A 13,661-nucleotide genomic window follows, 5' to 3' on the forward strand; every position below is an offset into this window, starting at 1 on the left:
ACTTCCATCTTCCGTTTTCTTCATAATTTGGGGAAAGAAAAAATTTAAATGTTAGTCCTCTTTTATCTTTTTAGCTCAAACCTTTTTGTGCTCAGGTTGTCAAATTCTACACCGAAACAATGTCATGCAAGACTTTTAAGCCATGCCTTCATAATTTGGGGAAAGAAAAACTTCATAATTTTTTTTTGCCTCCACATTTGCATCAACATGAAGCATTCTTGCTTGAATTCCAAGATGGCTTTGTTTTATCATTTCCATGGAATTCTCCTTTTATGCATGAGCTTCAGCTCGGAATCTGCTACAGCAGCTACTTTTTCAAATGTGTCCGATCGACTTGCTTTACTCGACTTCAGGAGACTGATAACTCAAGATCCACACAAAATCATGAGTTCATGGAATGATTCAATCCATTTCTGCAATTGGATTGGTGTTTCATGCAATTCATCTAATGGAAGAGTTGTAACTTTGAACCTGGAGTCTCAGAGTTTGGTTGGCTCTATACCGCCTTCTGTAGGAAATCTTACATATCTGACAGGCATCAACCTGCTAAACAACAGCTTCCATGGTGAACTTCCTGAAGAGCTGGGTCGTCTATCGCGCTTGCAGCATATCAACGTCTCCTTCAATTCCTTTGGTGGGAAGATTCCCGCTAATCTCACTTACTGCACAGAACTTACTGTATTTAGTGCTGCTGTCAACAAGCTTACTGGGGAGATTCCACACCAGCTTAGTTCATTGACAAAGTTGGTCTTCTTGCGTTTTGGAGGTAATCAGTTAACAGGAAGCATCCCATCTTGGATAGGGAACTTTTCTTCTCTCTCTTTTCTGTCACTTGCACTGAATAATCTACGAGGAAGCATACCAAATGAACTTGGCCAGCTAACTGGATTGGGTTATTTTCAAGTTTATGGCAATTATTTGTCTGGTACGATTCCAACTTCAATTTTTAATATTTCTTCTATATACTTCTTCTCTGTTGCTCAAAACCAGCTGCACGGGCAGTTACCCCCCAATGTAGGTGTGATTCTTCCTGCCTTGGAAATATTTGCTGGGGGTGTTAACTATTTTACAGGACCCATACCTGTATCACTGTCAAATGCTTCTGGACTTCAGATTCTTGATTTTTCTACAAATGGTCTCACTGGAACTATTCCGAAAAATCTAGGAACCTTGAAAAGTTTGGTTAGACTCAATTTTGAGCTAAACAACCTAGGAAACGGGGAAGTGGATGGTTTGAATTTTCTTAGTTCTTTGGCCAACTGCACCAGCCTAGAGGTGTTACGTCTTTCAGAAAATAATTTCGGAGGAGAATTGCATAACTCCATAGGGAACCTTTCAACCCAGTTAAAAATTTTAATTTTAGGACAAAATCTGATCCATGGAAACATCCCTGCTGAGATTGAGAACCTAGTTAACTTGAACCTCCTGGGATTGGAAGGTAACTACCTGACTGGCAGTGTTCCTGATCTTATCGGGAAGCTGAAGAAATTAGAGGGTTTGCATTTGAATGTCAATAGATTCTCTGGATCAATCCCATCAGCCCTTGGTAACTTGACCAGATTGACTAGGCTTTTCTTGGAGGAAAACAGATTCGAAGGAAACATACCTTCAAGTCTCGGAAACTGCACAAGTCTGCAAAATCTGTATCTTTCGAGCAACAATCTGAACGGAACCATACCCGAAGAGGTTCTTGGTCTTTCATCTCTCTCAATTTCTTTGGTTATGTCTAATAATTCCTTGACTGGTTCCCTATCATTAAAAGTAGGTAACCTACACAATCTCATGGAGTTGGACATATCAGGAAACAAATTGTCAGGTACAATTCCTAGTACACTCGGCAGTTGTATCAGTTTAGAACGCCTTCATTTAGAGGGGAACAAGTTTGAAGGGCTGATTCCAGAATCTTTGGAAACTTTGAGAGGTTTGGAAGAACTAGATCTGTCAGAAAATAATTTAACTGGGAAGGTCCCTGAATTTCTCGGAAGGTTTTCAGGTCTCAGGCATCTGAATCTTTCTCATAATAATTTAGAGGGGGAAGTGTCAAGAGATGGTATATTTGCAAATGCAAGTGCCTTCTCAGTAGTTGGGAATGATAAGCTCTGTGGAGGTATCCCAGAATTGCATTTACCTCCATGCTCCAGGAAAAAACCCAGAGGACCTCTTTCCTTCAAGGTAGTAATACCAGCAACAATTGCAGCAGTATTCATTTCTGTTCTATTGTGCTCTCTGTCAATTTGTATCAGAAGAAAGTTACAAAGGAATTCCAACAAACCTCCCCCTGCGGAGCAGCAAGTAGGTATTTCATACTCGGAACTCATAAAATCAACCAATGGATTCGCTGCTGAAAACTTGATTGGTTCTGGAAGTTTTGGATCTGTATACAAAGGAATTCTTTCTGGTGAGGGAAGAATTGTTGCGATTAAGATTATGAACCTTCTTCAGAAAGGTGCTTCAAAAAGTTTCATTGATGAATGTAATGCTTTAAGAAGCATAAGGCATCGTAATCTCCTGAAGATCATCACTGCTTGCTCGACCGTTGATCATCAAGGTAATGATTTCAAAGGTCTTGTTTTTGAGTTCATGTCTAATGGCAATCTAGACCAGTGGCTACATCCAACAACTGAACAGCAATATCGAACCAAGAAATTGAGCTTTACTCAAAGACTGAATATTGCCGTTGATGTTGCTTCTGCATTGGATTATCTCCACAACCATTGTGAAACCACAATTGTTCATTGTGATTTAAAGCCAAGCAACGTGCTCCTTGATGACGATATGACAGCCCACGTTGGTGACTTTGGATTAGCTAAATTCCTCTCTGAAGCATCCAAGAATCCCTCCATAACTCAAACAATTTCTGCAGCTTTAAAGGGTTCAATTGGCTACATCCCTCCAGGTATGGGTCTTAACCTGACGAATCATCTTGAACTCATGATTGCTAATTTTTTCCCTAAATTGCAACTACTTTTGCACAACTCTCTGCTGAAAAGTTTTGTATCCTTCAAAAAATTTGCTAAAATCTATGAAACATTCTTTTGTACATTGCAGTTCATCTGCTTTGTTTATCTTAGTGTCTAAATTAGAATTGCATACAAATCTCTCTAAATGATAGAATACTGCCACTTGCAGAGTATGGGATGAGAGGCGAAGTTTCTGTACTTGGAGATGTTTACAGCTATGGAATACTACTGCTAGAGATGTTCACAGAAAAAAGACCTACCGATGACATGTTCGAAGGTGATCTAAATATTCACAAGTTTGCTGATATGGCTTTCCCTAGCAATGTCATGGCTATCGTTGACCCATCGATGCTAGCTGAAGAAGAGATTTCTGAGAATGAGATAAATGAACATGGTATAGAAGAAAGAGCAATAATCCACAATAATGATTTTCAAGTCAACAGGACAAGCAACATTGAGGAATGCCTGGTGTCTCTTATGGAAATCGGACTCTCATGCTCCAACAAATCACCTGGGAAACGGATGGCGATGAACATAGTTGTGAATAAATTGCAAGCAATCAGAGATTCATTCTTTAGATCTATTAACAGGTCAGGTACGAATGTTGCTCTAGATTTTAAATGAACATAGTGTGAACTCGTAGTGTAGGCTGGACTGTCAGCTTAGTTATTACTAGGTAAAAAACTCTTCTGTTGTCATTATATTTCTACCACTATGTGATATTGCTATGTGCCTGACTATGATTGGCGTAATCTAATGTTCATTGAGTAGCCCACTTTAGATTTCCTCAATCTGATAATAATGATCCATCTACTTGCTATTATTAATGGTATTGTTACTCATTTTTTATTATATAAAAAATCAAGAAAAAAACAAAAAAAATCCAAAATATAAAAGGATGTACATAAAAAAAAAACTTAGAAAATTATCCAAGTTAGTGGTGAAGAACCAAAATAATAAGTGGAAAAGTTACAGAGTCATAATGTATAAGATTAGCAGAATTAACAACCCAATTCTAATTGACAAAGAGCCCCATTAATTGACAAAGGACCTTATTAATGAAAATATTTTTATTTGGGGTAAAGAAATACAAATTTGGATAAGTAAGGATTAAATGAGAATTTTGAATGGCTTAATTAATCTTATTGAGGACTTGATTGCAAGAAAAATCAATTTTTAGAGTCAATTTATGTTAATTGGAATAAATGAAAGTCTAGGGACTTGATTGGTTTTTTGAGAGGTTTAATTGGATGAATCAGGGGCTTAATTGTTATAATATTGAAGTTTGATAGGCAATTAAGGACTTGATTAAAAAAATATAAAATCAAGGACTAAATTGAAAAAGGCACGAGATTGTATAGGCTGAAATTGACCAAATTAGAAGCCAAATTGAATAAAATTGAAAGTTTGATAATCAATCAAGGGTCCAATTACACAAATAAAAAACCATGGACCAAAATAAAAATGGCGATGAACTTTGGGGATGATGATTGAGTTTGATAGGGGTGAAATTACATGATATTTAAAGCTTGGGAGGCAATTACGGGTGCAATTAAAGGCAATTAGAAGAACATAGACTAAAGTGAAGATTTTCAAATCTCAAATTGAAAACCCTAATTTCTAGGGTTTAACCTAAATGACGTGTTGTTCGACCTCTGTTTAGCTTCTTCTTTATCAGTTTTGGTTGATTGAGTGGGCACCTCCAAACAAATGAATATGACATCTTTGACCACCTCTAAGGTTGTAATCACCACAATTCAACTGAGAAACACCCAATTTACAAAGATCAACTACTCTCATCAAATGTTTACATTCCATTTTCTTTAATAAACTCAACAATATCTTATCCTTGATCAGCCATCATTGCATTTTCAGATTCTCGACTAATCGAGTTGGCACCTTTAAATGAATAAATGTGAAACTAAACACCTCCAAATTGAGCAAGAGTGGATCCAATCGAAATGTATGGTTCTCTTTTATCAAGTTTAGGTGGTCTCCTATGACATTTACATCGAAGTTGCTCCAACTAAGTCTTGAAATTGCTACAGACCTCTAAATTGAGATACTTCTTTGTGCAAAACCACTCAACTTTTTCTTGTATTCACACTTCAAAATTCCCAAAGGGTTCTTATCAAGGGTCATAAATCTTTCATCCAAAATCAGAAGGTGAGGGATGCATGCCTTTGTCTCAAAGCAAAACAAAACCATCTAGGCAAATTTGTTACAAAATCTCTATCCCAACACCATTGAAAGACATAGGTTCCAGCTATTAACATTTGTCTAAAACTCTTTTATTTTGATTAGAGGGCTAAGGTTTTGTACATCCCAAGAAAAAAATAAATAAATGAAAGCGAAGAAATTCATGGATATGGTTAAAAAAATATATAGGAATTCAGAAATTTTTGAATATGAATTTCCTGGTGAAATAATTCGAGATATTATAATGAACCCGATACTGTTGAGGGTTGGATTTAATTGAAAAAAAATAATAATAATAATACACTTAAGGGAAAAAGGGGGCCTAAATGCAAATAAGAGAAAATATAGAGTATAAACACTATCTCCTCACCAAAACAAAATCGATAGGAACCATAAGGAGAGAGAATAGGGAGTTTTATACCCATTCTTGAGAAATCAAGAGAGAAACACTAACATTTCGAGAACCCATCCAAGATTTAGAGCTTATAGATGGGATAAACACTTGAGAGCAAAGGATTACCAAGAAATTAAACAATAAGAAAAGAAAGGAGGGAGTTGAAAATCTTCAACTGGTTGAAGATCAAGATCTTAATAAATTGGGGGAAAAGTACTTATTGTTGAAATTAAGTTAATTTATGTGTGTGGCATGTAGTTTATGAAAGTATTGTGTGAAGAGGAGGGGGAGACAACTCTGGACAGACTTGTCTCCTGACTTTTAGTGAGATTTTGAATAGAAGGATGAGGGAATTAGGATAGGATTCCTCATAGAAATTGTAGATTTGAATGTTATCTAACCAAGGAAATTGGTCATGCTTAATTTGAAGATGTAGAACTCCAGTTATGGGTTACCAACTGAAACTGAGTCATGACTAATTATGTAGGGCAGCAGGACTGATTAGTTGATGAGCAATTTTGACTATCTTAGAGGCAAAATTGGGTTCTCCTTCCTTAGATAACTGGTAGCCTCGTGTCTTAGCTTTCTAACGAGATAAATCTCACTTAAAATGGAGTTTTAGAACCTCAGATATAGTTAAAAACCTGATGAGTGTTCGGACAGTGACAGTTGGAAATTGGACAGAGACAGTTCAAAGTCAGACAGTGACAGTTGGAAATTGGACAGTGACAGTTCAAAGTCAGACAATGACAGTTGGAAATTAGACAATGACAGTTCAAAGTCAGACAGTAACGGTTCAAAGTCAGACAATAACAATTGGAAATTGGACAGTGACAGTTCAAAGTCAGACAGTAATGGTTCAAAATCAAACAGTAACAGTTGGAAATTGGACAGTAACAGTTCAAAATTAGACAGTAATAGTTGGAAACTGGACAGTAACAGTTCAAAATTTGACAGTGACAGTTGGAAATTGGACAATAACAATAGATTTTCACGTGAATACTATAAATAAGAATATAAAAGAATTGAGTCATACGAATGCTTACACGTTGAGATACTAACTCTGAAAATATATATGAGAAATGTATGTATGTTATTATGAGAAAATGAACATGCATAAAAAGTAATATATGAGTAATGGATGAATATGAATTCTCTATAATAACGGCTTGAAGGAATCATAACAAAAAAACTTCCTTGTGATTCAGGAGGAGCAACCAGGATTGGATCTTCTGTTAGGGGAGGTCGCAAGACAGGCGAAGCAGGTGCGTGATTTTCCTCCTATTTGCACTTATATAATTTAAAATTTGTCTGGTGTATGCAATTACAGTAAATGTCGTGTTCAATATAAATAAAATCTAGCGTAAATACAAGATTAGCTTCAGCTCATGGAATCCGTGATAGGATTGGCGGGATGTGAATTACAAAATTAGCTTTGGCTAATGGCATCCGTGATAGGATTGCCGGGAGATGATTTACAAGATTAGCTTCGGCTAATGGTATCTGTGATAGGATTGTCAGGATGAGATTTACAAGATTAGCTTCGGCTAATGGCATCCGTGATAGGATTGCCGAGAGATGAATTACAAGATTAGACTTTGCAATGTCACCCAGTGTATGCAAGTAAATAAGATTATTCAACTAAGAATATACAAATGAGTGTTAATTGGGTTTAAAAGATCTACAAGCAAAATATAAGTTCCTTGTTAGAATTCTCATGGATTCGATAGAAAGTTAATACTTCATTCGTATTCATTACAAGAGCATACATATATTCTTTATCAACATAATGGTATGTTTATTTATGTACAGGTCCATCAAACATCCAGGAAGATCATTAGTTTAGGACTCTACTTTATGATGCTTATGTAAATATTTAACTTAAACAAAAGGGAATTAACGTGATATGTAGTATACTTTTGTGTAAACCTTGATGTAATTATAAAAGTTCAGCTTGGCATTTAGTATTTTAGTTATCTTGTAATTAACCCTTTTGAAACATTTAAGGACACTTGTTATGTTGTAAATACTTTCTTTGCATGTTAGTATTCCTTTTCTTTTAAATTTTATGATATGATGTTTGGACTATGTTCATATTGATCTTACTCGTAAAATATATATATTGTGTGGAATTATGAGGTTTGATATAAGGTCCAGAATTATGGGACCTTGTGATGATGGGCTGATTGAGTAAACTGATAGTAGTCGATAACTTGGGGTGTCCTAAATGCAAACGAAACTCTGCTGAATTTTTGAAAAAAAAAATATATTTACCCTCAAATAAAAAGGATATGTTGGAAATTTTTACATTGATCGAGTCGTGCAATCGGACTGTTACAGGTTTTATCAATTTATGTTTGAATCCATCAATAACCCTAGTCAAACCCTATAAATACTCCATTTAAAATAAAGAAAGAGGAGAGAGAGGAAAAACATGGAGAAACACACTATGAAAAGATTCTTGTGTGAAGGTTTAAAAGCTTAATATAAAATGTCTAACAAGTTTTGAAAGGAAAATATAGTTAAAGAGAAAAGAGGGAATAAAAGAGAAGAAAAACAATAACTCATAGCCAACAAGCTTAGAGAAGATATAGCCATGTAAAAGTTCAAGGGTGGAGTCTATATGGTTTCCCTATTCATGATTTCTTAATGTTTAAATCTCTTTTGATGTTGTTTGAGCTTATCTTGTATTTTTTGGCTTGATTTTGGTGCTGGAATAATCTAATGTTTTTTGACAGAGTTTGTTTTGTTTTTGTTATTGTTTTAAACATGTTTTAGATTCCGCAAGCTTTTGTTATGATAGTTTTGTTTTTGGTTTTGTTCTTGTTTTAGGCTTACACTGAAGGCATGATTTTGTGTTTTGATGTTTGTTTGATTCTGTGTTCTTAGCCCAATAGCATGTTAATGATGTATTTTAGGTATTTTGATTGGTGTTTAAATATGTTTTGTAATAAAACAGTAAGTTGCTTTTGTTTGTGGGTTAAATATTTTGGAAGCATTTTAATCAATTCGATGTATTTTAGTGCAAGTCCATGGTTCATACAAGTATGTTTTGGTATATAGATGTTAAAAATACCAAGTTTTGAATCCAAATAGTATGAATACATTTGTTATTTAGCTTTGATAGTTTTGAACTTTAGAACTTCATTCATGTTATTGAAGTTTTAATGTTATTTATTGGTTCTTTGGATTCAACTATGCTTAGTATTGGTAATGTAGTTTGTAAGGACCAAAAGCAGCATATTTCAGAAGCCTAAAAGGCTAGTTCTGGGTTTAATAATAGGCTGGGAATTTCTTGGTTGCTGGGTTTGATTTTTTCATGTTTTTTTAAAGAACATTGTCTTAGCCCTATGATTTGAACCGATTTTGGTCCAATTCTTTGAATTAAACCATTCAAGTAACTTGACTAGTAGATAATGTAGGGTTTATTTGCATCAATAACAAGTTTATGAAGATTTTAATCATAGAATTTTGGTTTTGAACCAAAACTCATTTTGACAAAATCGTGTTGGTTCTTTGATAACTGAAGTGAATGAATGCTAGATTATGTATCCTTGCATGATTTTGAATAAAACTCTGCCCTTGATTGCATGAAAACTTGTTTAGATTGAGATTTGTGCTTGTTGGGTTCTTGATAAATGTTTTTTGTATTCTTCACGATTTGAGTATTAGATCCATTTTTTTATGGAATTGTTTTTTTTTTAATTTTCAACTTTAATTTTGTTTCAATTTAAACCTTTGTTTTGGTTTAGTTTTTTGGTCAAACCTTACTTTTTATTTATGTTCATGGTTGAACCAATGTCTTTTGGTCGACCTATTTGGTTTTGTTTTGGGTCAAGTACTTAAGGCTTTATTTGTTTGGATAACTTTTTATTACAAATTTTTATGGCCAAATAAAGTGTTTAGCAAACACACCCTTAAGTTCATTTTGGACAGTTTTCTAGGGGAAAAAAATTTGTTTTACCAAACATGACCATACAGAAATTTAAAAAAAAAACAAAAAATAATTTTGTTTGTTGCATATGGCCTAATCCTTACAAAAAAAAAATGCATTTTATTTATAAAAAGGAGTGAATAATGTTTTTAGCATTATTTTAGAAACTTTTGTGTTTTGTTTTGTATTTGTTTTTGGAATTTACAATAATTTTGTAAAATTCCTTAAGTATTTGACCAATACTTTAGCTATTCAAGAGCCTTTTATTTTTGATAGATGGACACTTATATTCATTGGTTTTTTTATATTGCTATTGTGACCTTTAAAAAATTTATTGAGTTTTCTCAACATAGTGATATTGAGACAATACTAATCCATCACATGTCTTAAAAAAGAAATTATTCTTAGTATGACATTTCAATATCTAAGTTTTTCATGTCAAACTTATTTGTTAACATTTTATTGGTAGACTTTATCATGCAGTCATTACTGCTCAAAATAAGCATATCATCTATAAAGAAACATACAATGACATAATATTTATTTGTATTTTTCACATTAACAAATTAATTAACTTTGTTGATTTTGAACCCATTTGATAACATAACATTATCCAACTTTTCATGCTATTATTTATACACTTGTTTTAAACCATAAAGTTTTAGGGTTCTTTTTGCTCTTTAACCTGAATTTAGTCTATCTTCTCTCTTTTTGTGTCTGTTGTTGTCTTATTATGCTTTTGGCTGTATTAATTGGTATCAAAGTCCAATGATCCCAAGTTTATATTGCTTGTTGTGTGTTGCAATTTCATGAATAATTGTTTACAACTACCAACCATGGTAAAAAGAGGTGGTGAAGAAGGTGTGGTCATAAAAGGGACAAGGATGCTCTTTTTTAGGAGAAGAGCATCTAAGAGCTCATCATGGAGGATATGTAGAGTTATATCACATAATTGACTCGTAGGTTAGAAGAGAAAGAACTACGGGAACAAAACCAGAACTAAGATAGTGATCATGGGACTTTGGACAATACTGAAAACCAAATGCATGATCAGATGAGACAACCTTTTGATTGGGAAGAGATCAGATCTAAAGATTTTGACTTTCACATTAAAATCCTTGAATTTATAGAAACTTTACGAGTGGAGGAGTTTATAAATTGAATTGTTGAGGAGGAACGAATTAAGTAAAAAAGAGATTCTTGAACAAATACAAGTAAAGCTGATTTTGATTAAATTAAAAGGTAGGGCTTCTACCTTATCATAAACCAATTTTAAGGATTAAAGGGTAGGGATTATACCTTATTATAAACCAATTTTAAGGATTGAAGGGTAGGGATTCTGCCTTGTCATAACCCAATTTTAGACCCCCCCTAAAATTTCTCATCTTCATGTAATAAATATTTTTCTTTCAAAAATTTAAAAAATATTTTGGATCACAAATAGGCAAGCATTTAATCCACAACTAGTTTGAATATCATTAGGATGGAAAATTTGGAAGTCTTGTAGAGGAAAAGGCTGAAAATGGACTAAATTGGTTAGAATTGGTTACAATTGCACAAATTAGAAGTTAAAGGACTAAAAGTGACAAGATGGTGAAGTTTGGGAGTCCATTTATACCAATGGAGAGCTTAATTGAAGAAAATATTAAAGATCAATGGTCCAATTGAAAATGCCAAAGGTGAAACTGAAAAGGTTCTTAAGATTAAGATTCAAATCAGGACTTGATTGAAAACTTCTAGAAGATATGGTCGGAAATTGAAAAGGGGTTGGCGACCAAATTAAAAAACCTATTTTTTTCAAAATGCAAAAATGGCACCGTCCAATTTATGATTCATTACCTCTTTCATTCTTCCTAGCCATGCCACAAAAGAAACAACGTGAGTATAGGTCTCTTAGCTGCATTATCCTCCACACATCTCACCAAACAGGGCAACAAACATGTCTACCTTACAGCCTTGCATTCGTACTCCAACCTCTAGCCATAAAATACAAACTTTGCAGCCCCTTAAATGCTGCGCGCCAAAGCATGCTGCCCATCCAACCTCTTTGACAAGTGTACCATACTACCAATACAGCAGGAGTCTAATGGAGGGTAAGGATCGACTCAAGGATGGAACGGCTTCAATGAGGCCACAAAGACATGGCATAGAAGGTTCTTAAATCTATATATAAAGGTGCCCAAGCTCTGATGAAGAGGGGGGAGTTTTTTAAGGTTTAGATGAAAAATAGAAACGAAAGAAATATAGCAAAAGGAGAGAAAGTTAGAGAGCAACGCTAGAAAAAACCTTGGAGAGGAAATCCCATTAGAAATACAGTGAAGTGATGAGAAGATAGAAAAGGTAAGAATGGATAGAAAAGTTTACTTTGGTGGTAGCTCAGCAATGCAACCTCACCTCCAAAGCATTCTAAAATCTTAGAAAGAAAAGAAGAGGAACCATCAACTCATACACTTGAGTGGTAGTAACAACATAGAAGTAGCTGACCATTGGAAAGGTTGCAACTTTTCTTCTTTTGTATTAATGAAGCCTTGATCATGTTATTTCCCTGGATGATGAAAGTGTAGGACTGTCATGGTAGTGTCTGCACTCAAAATCATCTAGTTTTGGTTTGAAAAAACAAAAAGAAAAGTGTGATGGCGTGTTTTGCAAACCAAGCTGAGGTGCCCAGGTTCATTCCATGTCTTTAAGTATTTATGTTGGGGTCTTGACTAGTGGATCTTTAAAAGCCTCTTTTCTTCTTCGATTTATTAGTGGCTGTTAGAGAGTTAACAAGCTGATCTCTCCGTAAATTCAAGATCTAATCTACTCCCTGCCTATTTTGTGTTCTTTTAAAAGAAAAGAAAAATCCAAAAGATATATTTTGCATATTTTATCATTTTTTTTAATTTTCAAAAAACAAATACAAAAATATTTTACATACATGGTTGGGGTTTTATAATCGGGCTGACACATGAAAAACAAAATTCACTAATTTTTTGTTTCGATAAAATATCCTAAAAATAAGGATTAACATCATGATTCTATAAAACAAAGTAGAATAACTTAGGAAAAACACAAACAATAATAACCTTTTATTTAAAGGATGCGATAAGGATAATGTCTACCTTTCTTTAAGCATAATTAATCTAATACATGAATCTTTGAACAAGCCAATGTCTATTTAGGATCTCTAGTTTTCTTAATTACTATGTAGTGACTCTAAAATAATTAATTTATTCAGCTTTGACATCCACCATGATGTGACATGTGTCGATACACGACATCGGGCGACGGCTCCACTTTTTGTTTATTTAACAAAAAGGTTTTTCTCGATTGGGGGAAATGAAGATTTTATTGGAGTCGCCATCTAGTAATATAAGTGAACTAAAAATCCGAAGTTAGACACTAGTCCTAAAGATTCAGGTACTGGGTTAGTTGTGATTAAGGGAAGGTAGACACCACCCTTAAAACAACCTTTCAAGAGAAAGGTTACCCTTACTTGTGTGTTTTTATATTTGATTCAAATGTTATTACCTTTTGAGCTTATTTACAATTTGTTTCTTTTAAAGATGGTTAACGTCGGTCCCTAAAAATAGAAAACGCGTCAAAAAATGACATCAGTCCCTAAAAATAGGAGACTCGTCTAAAATGTCGACGTTTGACCCTAAAAAGGAGAGTTACATCTGAGTTACCAAAAAGAAATAATGGACATAATCCATAGTTGGTATAAATACTCTTGACATCGGTCATTTTCTGTAAAAAGAGACGTGTCGACAAACAATATTCGTAGGAGACGCGTAAAAAAAAAATGAATGACATCAGTTCCTAAAAATAGGAGACTCGTCTAAAATATTGATGTTTAACCCTAAAAAGGAGAATTACGTCTGAGTTACCAAAAAGAAATTATGGACATAATCCATATTTGGTATTTAAATTTTTGACATCAGTCATTTTCTGTAAAAAGAGATGTGTCGACAAACAATATTCATTTATAAAACAAAAATTATTTTGATATCGCTGAGAAATGGGTATAACCATACTTGAGAATTGGGCTTTGGACCTATGAACGATGACATGATAAGATGGGTGTTGAACCCGCGTCGTTATTCCTTTTATATTTATTTTTGGTTTTTTTTGTTTTACAATGCAAGAAAATTTACAAATACTTATATATAAAAATATTAAAAATACTGTT

At 34.0% G+C, this 13,661-nt stretch overlaps 1 protein-coding gene across 3 annotated transcripts; it reads left to right on the top strand.

The window, feature by feature from the left end:
• Positions 1 to 201: 201 nt before the first annotated feature.
• LOC118028973 (uncharacterized) lies at positions 202 to 8,138 on the top strand. 3 transcript variants are annotated; one of them, XR_012168163.1, is made up of 5 exons: positions 202 to 2,896; positions 3,130 to 3,555; positions 4,836 to 4,923; positions 6,762 to 6,818; positions 7,366 to 8,138. XR_012168163.1 is itself a non-coding variant. In XM_035032718.2 (4 exons), exons 1-4 carry the CDS (start codon positions 208 to 210, stop codon positions 7,392 to 7,394), a joined length of 3,201 nt encoding a protein of 1,066 aa, XP_034888609.1. In that variant the 5' UTR covers positions 202 to 207; the 3' UTR covers positions 7,395 to 8,138. The 3 variants fall into 3 exon arrangements, 2 of the variants coding, with proteins under 2 accessions (XP_034888609.1, XP_073261351.1); XM_035032718.2 differs by lacking the exon at positions 4,836 to 4,923; XM_073405250.1 differs by lacking the exons at positions 4,836 to 4,923; positions 6,762 to 6,818.
• The last annotated feature ends 5,523 nt before the right edge of the window (positions 8,139 to 13,661 follow it).

The sequence above is a fragment of the Populus alba genome, chromosome 16 (genome assembly GCF_005239225.2).
Source record: "Populus alba chromosome 16, ASM523922v2, whole genome shotgun sequence".
Taxonomy (NCBI): Eukaryota; Viridiplantae; Streptophyta; class Magnoliopsida; order Malpighiales; family Salicaceae; genus Populus; species Populus alba.